The sequence below is a fragment of the Oryzias latipes genome, chromosome 15, assembly GCF_053564925.1.
Source record: "Oryzias latipes strain Hd-rR chromosome 15, Olatipes_Hd-rR_3.1".
Taxonomy (NCBI): Eukaryota; Metazoa; Chordata; class Actinopteri; order Beloniformes; family Adrianichthyidae; genus Oryzias; species Oryzias latipes.
The window spans coordinates 31664824-31674992 of record NC_136251.1 but is presented as its reverse complement, the minus strand read 5'-3'; the positions used below and the strand labels follow the sequence as shown (position 1 = coordinate 31674992).

The 10169-nt window shown below is 39.9% G+C and overlaps 1 protein-coding gene across 3 annotated transcripts in view; it reads left to right on the top strand.

The window, feature by feature from the left end:
• The first annotated feature begins 5402 nt into the window (after positions 1-5402).
• plpp4 (phospholipid phosphatase 4) overlaps positions 5403-10169 on the top strand; it is a 54860-nt gene continuing 50093 nt past the window's right edge. For 2 of the 3 annotated variants that reach the window (XM_020709792.3, XM_078932499.1), the window contains exons 1-2: positions 5403-5517; positions 6296-6490. In XM_020709792.3, coding sequence (XP_020565451.1) covers positions 6411-6490 — 80 coding nt within the window. In that variant the 5' untranslated portion in view covers positions 5403-5517; positions 6296-6410. Of the gene's footprint in view, positions 5542-6295; positions 6491-10169 lie in introns of all 3 variants that reach the window. The other variant, XM_078932500.1, reaches the window with a different exon arrangement.

Below are 10169 nucleotides of genomic sequence, written 5' to 3'. Positions count from 1 at the left end.
GTGGTGGGGGTTCTGGTCCTTGCTCTCGAGCGCTGGCCTTCTCCAAATTCCATCTATGGGTGAGCCTGGTCGGGCCATGGTAACAACACTCCTTGTGGACCCCGGCGCTCTGGGGCATCTTCCTCCTGGGCGGGGGTGGCTGGCCCCTCTCACCTGGGCCAACCGCAGCCCCGCGTTGGACCCTACCGGTGGGGCTGCTCTCCTGGTTGGGCTGGGGCTTGCACTCTCTGTTCCTCGGTGCCTCCCTGTTTTCTGGCTGTGGGGGCCCCTGTGTCGGTCCTGCTGGCCCTGGCCTGGGTGGCGGATGTGAATGCCTGACGGGTGGTTGTTCTCTATCTGCTACCGTGCAGGTGTTTTTTTTTTTTTTTGGGGGGGTCCATCATCCACTTTAGAAGAACATAAAGACCCACTCGAGCACAGGTGCTATCTCACCTCTGCACAAATAGTTTGAGTGAATAAATGAAATATTTGAAGTGTCGGTCCGAATGCATAAGTATGTGTGTGTGAACATCAGTTGTATTGTGATGTGTACATGTTGACATGTTTTGTATGTGGGCTTTTTAGGAGCCCACGGGTATGTTTGTGGCAGTTGGGTGTGTGTGTGGACAGGCCCCGCCCCCTTTTGGATCTATATCACTTATAAACCTGACTGTAATGATTGTAAACATCCAGCATCTTATTGCCTTATGCTGCTTCACGGTTCTATACCCCCCCCCTCTTTTTTAATTACCCATACCCCCCCAACCCTAACCCTAACCCAGAGACTGTGGTGTTTGAATCCTTCATTGTTCTGGTCTGTTTTTAAATGTCTTAACGGTCTTGCGCCTTCTTATTTATCAGATATTTTAGTAAGATATGAACCCTCGCGGACCCTGAGATCCTCTGGCACTGGTCTGTTAACCATTCCAACTGTAAAAACTAAAACCTATGGAGAGGCTGAATTTCAGCACTATGGCCCCCGTTTATGGAACAGTCTGCCGGAGGACCTGAGAGCCGCAGAGAGCATCAATGCTTTTAAGAAAAGGCTCAAGACCCATCTTTTTAACCTGGCTTTTAGCTAATTTTTCACTACTTTTATGTATTTATTCAGTTATTTATTTATATGTACTTTTTATTTTTTTTATTCATCCATTTTATCTTGTTTTATGAACTTGAATCTGATTTTAACGCGTTATTTTAATTTACCTTATTTTAATGTTTTATTGTTTTTATCAATATGTTTACTTGTTTATTCTCATTTTTATTCATTTTATTTCCGGTGCTTCCTCAGCTGGAACCCCTCCTTCTGGGTCGGCTGCTGTTCAGCCACTGCGGCTCTGGATGGGGACCTGCATCACCACTTAGCTGTGGTGGAGCGGTCCCCACCTGTGATGCTGCATTTGGCTGTCTATGCGGCTGTTCACGGAGGGGGAGGTTCCAATTATTAGCGTTTCCAGCATCCCTTTTTTGTGCTCAGCCTATTTCTTACTGTCCTTTGCCATCACTTAGGGGGTAGGAGGTGTGAACGGAGTGGGGGGCTAGGTACGGGGAGGGGGGCCCTATTTATTTATTTATTTTTATTTTATTTATTTTTAAATCATCAATGTTTGTTTTTATATTTTGTTGTGTTTTAATGTAAATCACTTTGTGTTATATTTATATATGAAAAGTGCTTTATAAATAAAGTTTGATTTGATTTGATTTGATCTGAAAAAGAGGAATCACAATGACCTTCCAGCTGTTTTTTTTTTTAGGTCAAAGTTTCTCACCAAACCTGCAGCTAAAAAGATTAAAAGTTATCAAAATCTCAGCCTGGAAGCAGAAAATCCCAGAAATCCTTTGGTGTGATAGCTCTGTTTTTGATTTATAATTCTAAACTCTCTCAACCTTTATATTAAAGTTGGTCTGAAATATTGATAAAGACCGTTGTGCATGAATATGTAACAAAACACTGTATCGCAGAAAAGGGATTTTGGTGCGTATTTAATTTATTTTTTATCAGACACTGGTTTGTTTTGTAATGTAAAACGTACCGACATGTTTCCGTGGAATGTCTTCCACCTTCATCAGGGTTGTCATCAGGTGGTGGTGTGTGACGTCTTTAAAAAACAGCTGATTGTGACTGAGGCGGAGTCACCTGTCAAACTTTGACAGGTGACTCCGCCCCTTGATGTCCGTTTTTTGCTGGAGGATGTTGCTCCAGGTGTGGGAGAGCAGGAAGGCCCCTTATCCCTGTTCATGGAAGTGTGGGCTCACTTTCTTATCTCCACCGCCTCCATGATCCATCTGCGGTGTCTGTTGTCTTCAGTGTGGAGGATTTTGGCCTTTGGCCCTCCTAGGAAACACAGACTACCATTGTGAAAATGCAAAACAGCTGGCAGAGGAACTCAAAGACACAAAAATGGAAGCAAACGAAATATTCATTTCACATGATGTAGTATCATTATTCACCAGGACTCCAGTAGAAGCCACACTGCAAATAGTCCAAGAACAGTTAACAGCAGACAAATCGCTAAGGAAACGCACAAATCTCACAGTTAACGACATTACACAACTTCTCCATTTAATCACTACATCCACGTATTTCCAATTCCGTAACACAATTTACAGACAAAAGGAAGGCTTTCCCATGGGCGACCCACTATCAGCCACAATGTGCAGCTTTTTCATGGAGGACCTGGAAAAGAAAGCAATAACATCTGCACCAGAGCACTGCCGTCCAACCCATAGAAACTTACGTCGATGACATTCTGGAAAAGATCAAAACAGGACACACGCAAGAGATCACAGACCACCTGAACACCATGGACGATACGGGACAAATCAAATTCACACATGAAGAGGAGAAAGACAACTCCATCAACTTCCTGGATATAAACATCACGCACACCGAAAACAGGGACATAAAAATAAAAGTACACAGGAAACCAACTCACACAGATCAATATTTATTATGGACCTCAGAACATCCTACCACTCACAAAATATCTGTCGTAAGAACCTTATTTGATCGTGCAGAACTGGTAACGGACGGGGAAGACAAAACATAGGAAAAAAAACACATACAAAATGCACTAACCAGGTGTCGATATCCTTAATGGGCCATAAAAAAGGGACAAACACAGGTGGAGCAGAGAAAATACAAGGAAGCAGGGAAGAAAAATCTAACGAAGAAATCGAAAAACAAAGGCATGGTTACATTGCCATACATCAGTGGGAATAACAGAACGCATCCAAAGGGCCATGAAAAAACATCACATCAGCACCCCAGTTAAACCGTATAAAAAACTCAGGCAAATACTTGTTCACCCGAAAGACAAGATCGAACAAAATAAGAAATGCAACGTCATTTATGAAATCCCATGTCACACCTGCAATAAAACGTACATCGGAGAAACAGGACGCACCTTCATCACAAGAAAAATGGAACATCAAAAAGAATGTGAAAAGGAAACAAATAAAATACTAACAAGAGCCAGACGACAACAGGCAGTAAAAGAAAATATGAAATCAGCCATAACGGACCACTGCAAGCAGGAAAACCACATCATGGACTGGGAAAAGGCCAAAGTCCTCCGCACCGAAGACAACAGACACCGCAGATGGATCATGGAGGCGGTGGAGATAAGAAAGTGAGCCCACACTTCCATGAACCGGGATGAAGGGGCCTTCCTGCTCTCCCACACCTGGAGCAACATCCTCCAGCAAAAAACTGACATCAAGGGGCGGAGTCACCTGTCAAAGTCTGACAGGTGACTCCGCCTCAGTCACAATCAGCTGTTTTTTAAAGACGTCACACGCCACCACATGATGACAACCCTGATGAAGGTGGAAGACATTCCACGGAAACATGTCGGTACGTTTTACATTACAAAACAAACCAGTGTCTGATAAAAAATAAATTAAATACGCAGTATAATCTTATAGACACGATGAACCTCTTTGAATCAAGTGATTTTGGTGTTTTTTACATCATTTTCTGATGATGGAGCACGTGCAGTAAGAAAATTAAGATTGGAACCGCTTTTCTTTGTAATTCATATTCAAATCGTGTTGAATCAGGAGCAGATGAAAAGAAATAGCATTGGGAAAACCCCCCACTTCCCACCACCCAAATCCACGTAGCCGGGGAGGAGCCAGGCAGAACACGCCCCCAAGGGTCAGAATCCCCCACCCAGAGCATCCAGGACCCCAAAGGGAACCCTTGATCTCAGACGCCAGACCCCCAACCCCACCAGAAGACCCCAACTGCCCCCATCCCCCCAGGAGGCCGACTTGTTACTTCTTTTGGTCATAGTTCGATTCTGATGGGTTCTTCAATGCCCCATCCAATAAAACTTAAAAAACAAACAAACTAGGAGCTGCTTCTCCAGAAGAAAGTGCAGCGTTAAATGCTATATTGATGAATGAAAATAAAACTAAAAGGGTAATAATTGGCAAAAAAACAATAAAGAAAGAAATGATCAAAGTTGACCATAAATTAAGTGAAAACAGCACAATAACAAAAAGTACATATTTGTGAAAGATGCCAAAACAGGGATTCAAACCAGCAAAGTTCTGCACCTCAGCTCACATGTCATTTAATAGCACCACCAACCAGGTATAGTGAACAGGACATAATTATAAAAATAATAGTAATAATAGTGATTCACTATTTGCAGAAAGAGTTACAAAATACTCAGATTTCCTTCATTGAGCGCCAGCTGTTTCTGTTTAGCATCACTTTCACTACAAGAACTGTCAGAACACCATTTCCCACAATGCATTGTTTTTTCAGTGATAGGCAGTTAGTGCAGTAACACATGTCCAACTGCGCTCGCCTTGGTAGGCCTCTTCAATATAACTCATTGGGCCCCTTGCTCCCGCTGCTTTCTCAAGATATTTTTATGATGATTGACATGTGACCAAGCAAACTACCAGCATGCACCACACACCAGCTGATCTGCTGCGTCCGCCTGGGTCATCTCAAACACCCTTATTGTAAATCACAGGGCATGCAGCCAGTGGTAGTTGATTGTAGAAGGGGTCCAATTTGTGGCAATACTAGCATCTGAAGCCTGTCCTTATTTTCCCAGCATGCTTCACGTTTGCATGTACGATCAGAGGACTCTAAAATATATATATACCATAAAATTACCAATTTCAGGCAGTTTAATCTTCCAAAAATATGTTTTTATGATCAAATAGCTGATCTAAACCATTGTCTGGGGTGTAAGTGTGTAGGGGATCATTTTTCAACACAACACCGAACCTTCTCTTTTAAAAATAATAATTTTCTTCTTACATTTTATTCATACACAACATATAAATCAAAAGTGTAAATGCCAATTGGATTAAAAAACACAACAAAAACAACCGGAAGTTCTTTTCTGGCGGGATTTATTTCCTGCATGAAGGCGTGGCTATCTGAACTTCAAAGGGACTGGTCCCGGAAGAGCAGCTGGTCACGTGCTCGACGCACCTGCTGATAAATGTGATTGGACGCAGGTGTGCTGATTGGGCTCAGTTCTCCGGCATGCGGCTGCAGCGGACGTTCAGGTCAGTGGCTCTTCATTCTACCAGGTTTGTTTGAGAACATTCTGCTTTTATACCAGAACTTTGGAGTCAAATGTGATGTTTTCTGGAGCTGCTGTGGGATGTTTAGAGGTTCCGTCATCATGGTGAACGACGAGAGACACAGAGGAAAGTTTAGACTCACTGACGGCCTTTTTTTAGTTAGAGGAAAACATTTTAGTCGGTTTCGCTTTATTTCCAAATGTTCTTTTTAAATCATATTTGAGGATTTTAATAATTTAGTTTTGTAAACTATGCAAGGCAAGTGTGCTGTTTGATGCAATGCAGGAGCTTTTGAACACATCACGACTCTGGAGACAGTCAACGGCGTCAGCAGGTTTAATATTTAAAAGGTTAAAACTGAAAGCAAATGATAAAAAACAATTAATGTGTATATGCATAACATTGCATCATAATTGTACAACACTCAAAAAATAATAGACTGATAAAGGCATTTCTTTTACCAAAATCCAAAAGTCCCCAAATTAAATTTTTACCACTTACCAGCGATGAGACCTCTGACTTGAGATGTTTGCAGCAAATTCTTTCCACTGAAACAACAAAGTGCGTGCATGCTGATGCTAGCGACTCCTACATGTGCACTTTGAAGTACATTCTTGGATGTATTTAGTTCTCCCCTTTTTTTTAAATGCAGAAGTGTCTGTCGGCCATGTTTAAAAACCGATTCCTATTGGGAATGAAGTTGGGACTTTTCCTGCTAAAGCAGAGCTTAATTGTGGCTGTATTCTGATTTCTTTCCCAGGATTCCTTGCAGGGAATATGGCACCTGTCCAAGAAAATGAAAGTGGACCTGAAGCATGCGAAGAACAGAACAGATGTTGCTATTGAAGGACTACGTTCAATCAGAAACCTGAAAGATGGCTGACCATGAAGGCTTTGGAGGGCAGCTCTTCATAATGGGGCAACTTTTAAACAACTTCAGGAAGATCTTCAACCTGTAAGTCCTTCATTTCTTGGTTTGGCCGCTGTGCCCATCCTTTCCTCTTTCTCAAAGCTTGCATTGAAGGTGAGTTTCTTTCTTTGGTTTAGTGCAGCAGTGAACGCTCGGCCTCATTTCGATGGGTCACCATAGGGATAGAACTTATTGTTTTAGGGCCTTTTCAGCTGAAGCTTCCAATTTAAAATTGTCATTGCGTGTTGCATTTGCATTAAGTTTCATTTGCATTGGGGGTTTTCATTGGGTTTTGAATTTCTTATTGCATTTTCATCACGGTTAACATTGGGTATTGCATTTGCATTGGGTATTGAATCTCTATTTGCATATGCATTGTTTCATTAGCATTGGGGTTTATGTTGGGTATAGAATTTTTCATTGCATTTTCATTGGGTGTTTTTCTAATTGCATTTTCTCTGCAGTTTACATTGGGTATTGCTTTTGCATTGCGGTTTACATTGGATGTTTTCATTGGGTGCATTTCTTATTGCGTTTTCAACGTGGTTTACATTGGGTATTGCATTTGCATTTGGTATTGCATTTCTGTGTGCATATGTATTGGGTTTCTTTAGCATTGCAGTTCACATTGGATGTTTTTCTTATTGCATTTCATTGCTGTTTGCGTTGGGTATTGCATTTCTATTTGCATATGCATTGCGTTTCAATTACATTGGGTATTGCATTTTCATTGAATTTCATTTTCATTGCAGTTTGCATTGGATATTGCATTCCATTTTCATTACGTTTTCATTTTCATTACATATTGCATTACGTGTTGCATTTGTATTGTAGTTTACATTGGATATTGCACTTGCATTTGGTACTGTATTTCTATGTGCATATGTATTGCGTTTCATTTGCACTGGGGCTTATTGCATTGGGTTTCATTTTCATTACGTATTGCATTTTCATTGCGGTCTATATTGGGTATTGCATTTGCGTTGGGGTCTACATTATGGTGTTTTCATTGGGTGTTGCATTTCTAATTGCATTTTCATTGCATTTCATTTTCATTGCAGTTTGCGTTGGGTATTGCATTTCATTTGCGTTGGGTGTTGCATTTGCATTGGGTGTATTGCATTTTCATTTCGGTTTATATTGGGTATTGTATTTGCATTCGTATACATTGGGTATTGCATTTGCGTTGGGTGTTTTTTTTCTAATTGCATTTTCATTGCATTTTATTTTCACTACGTTTGCCTTTTATTGCGGTTTGCATTTTCATAACATATTGCATTTCGTATTCCATTTGCATTGGGGTTTACATTGGGTGTATTGCATTTTCATTACGGTTTATATTGGGTATTGCATTTCATTAACTTTCATTTTCATTGCAGTTTGCATTTTCATTACATATTGCATTGCGTGTTGCATTTTCATTACGGTTTATATTGGGTATTGCATTTGCGTTGGTTTACGTTGGATGGTTTTATAATTGCATTTTCATTGCATTTCATTTTCATTATAAAAGCTTAAAGGTAAAGTGTTAAATGCAAAAAGATTTAAATGTTCCTTAGAATCAGACTTAAATTACTAAATGTTACTGAGTGGAATCTTTCCCAAGTGTGCTAGCTTCCCAAAAATAGGTTAACATCAAAAACAAAACAAAACAAATTAGGTTTGGTTAGGTAATGCAACCACATGGAGCACAGGCCAGTGCTTCCATGCGCCGGTCCCAAGTCCGGGTAAATGCAGAGGGTTGTCGGTGAGAATCTGACGTAAAAGATTAACCAAATCTAATGTAGCCATCAGAAAAGTAAATGACTGCGGTGGTCCCTAAAGGCAGGCAGCAGCTGACATGTAAATTTGATATTTTAACGTCAGAACTGTACTTGATCATAACATCCTCTACATTTGTTAGTCACAGAATCTAAAACCTTTGAGAAACTGAAAAATCTTCTTTATTGCAGGTCCAGTCCAACATGGAGGACTTAGAAAAGCCATCCTCCCACCTGAAGCATTGAGACCTGTTTCCAGATGGTTCTGCTTAGATGACCTTTTTTTTTTTTTATAAACTCCTTTTATATCAAGCCTAGAGGTGCTGATGGGAATTTAATCTTTTTTTTTTTAAGTATGCAGAAAGTTTATTGAAACTTAAACATAAGCTTAAATCATTGAATAATACGATTTAAAAGAGCCAGAAATGGGGATTTCCTGCCAGCAGTTGCTGAGAGACACGGTTTGTTTTCCAAATGTTCCTCAGTTAGAATCTAATTGTTTTTTTTTTTTTTTTTTTTTTTTTTTAGGACCAAAACCAAAAGTTTGCAGTTTCAGCCCAGCAGGTCTCAACAGAACCGAAGTTCTGGATTCCCCCAACGCTTCCTCCCCAGAATTTATTTGCAGCTGCCATGTTTTAGCCTCAACTGTTTAGAACTCGTTTTCACGTGTCCCTATGAAAGTTTTTAGGTCAGTTTCCTGACTATAGGTATAAAACACACGTCCATTGAACGCATGTTGATTTGAAATTCTTTATTTCAAGCAATCAAATGTAGAATACACAAACATTACCCTAACCATTTGATTACATGATTTATCATTATCCGGTTCATAACTTCTGTCAGACAGAATTAAGAATCCTGAAATATCAAAGGACATGACAAAGTATTGACTCACTCTGCTGATCTCTGCAACATTCTAGTTTGTGCGCATGCTAATGGGAGTGATTATGGGTAATTTCACTAAGGTTGGTTGACCTGCAGCGCCTGACATTATCAGAAGTTAATTGCAAACTCAGATGAGCTTTTCTAATGCATGTGCAGACAGATCTACTGCTTTTGTCACCTCCTATAATCCACATGTTCTTATTTCCATTTAAAGATGGTTGAAATAAATAAATGTTGTGATTTTACTCTAAAAAAAATGTTTTTGATTTTGCTCAGCTGTAGTAATAGAAATAAAGTTTCAGGGTGAATGACTGCAAGAGTTCTGTTTCAAGGAAACATCAGTGAGGTTTTTGGTTCTAAATGTCCAGAAGAGACAGCAATGACTGAACGGAGAAGCTTTTTTTTTTTTTAAACTTTTGATTTGATTACTTTATGCAATTACATTCAAAAAATGTTTTAAACTGTTTAGAGCAGGGGTCTCAAACTCAATTTGGCTGGGGGCCACTGAAGGCAGGGTCTAGCTGAGGGAGGGCCGCAACTTCAACGCACACACGCAACTTGAGTGTCTGAGAGCCAGTAAATTTGTATGGAACATATACTATACTCTATTAACAGTTTTCTGCACAAAATTTGCTTATAAAACTCTGATTCAGATAAAATCTAAATAAAAAATCAATAAGTAAATAAATCAGTAATACATTTCTGTTTATTCTTCTATATCTATTTCCTCATTTAAACATCCTTATTAACACAGTTCAGTTAACACTTTTGAATTCTAACTATTAAACACAAAAGACTCCAATTCTATAGTTCTGTAAATCCATCAATGGTTCTTCTGAACACGGTTTCTCTTGTCTTCTTCTTACTGATGGACACTTGGCAGCACTTCCTCCACAGCTGAGACCCTCAGTGTGGATGAAGATGATTTTCATTAAGTCTGGACTGGACTTATTGAAATTGAAGGTGGAGACGTCAGAGAGGATGTGCTCTCAATTCTGAGTCTGTGTTTTGTTTTTTAAGCTTGCTTTTTAAAACACAAATCCGTAAAGGAGAAACAAAATTCAGTAACCATTTTTGGA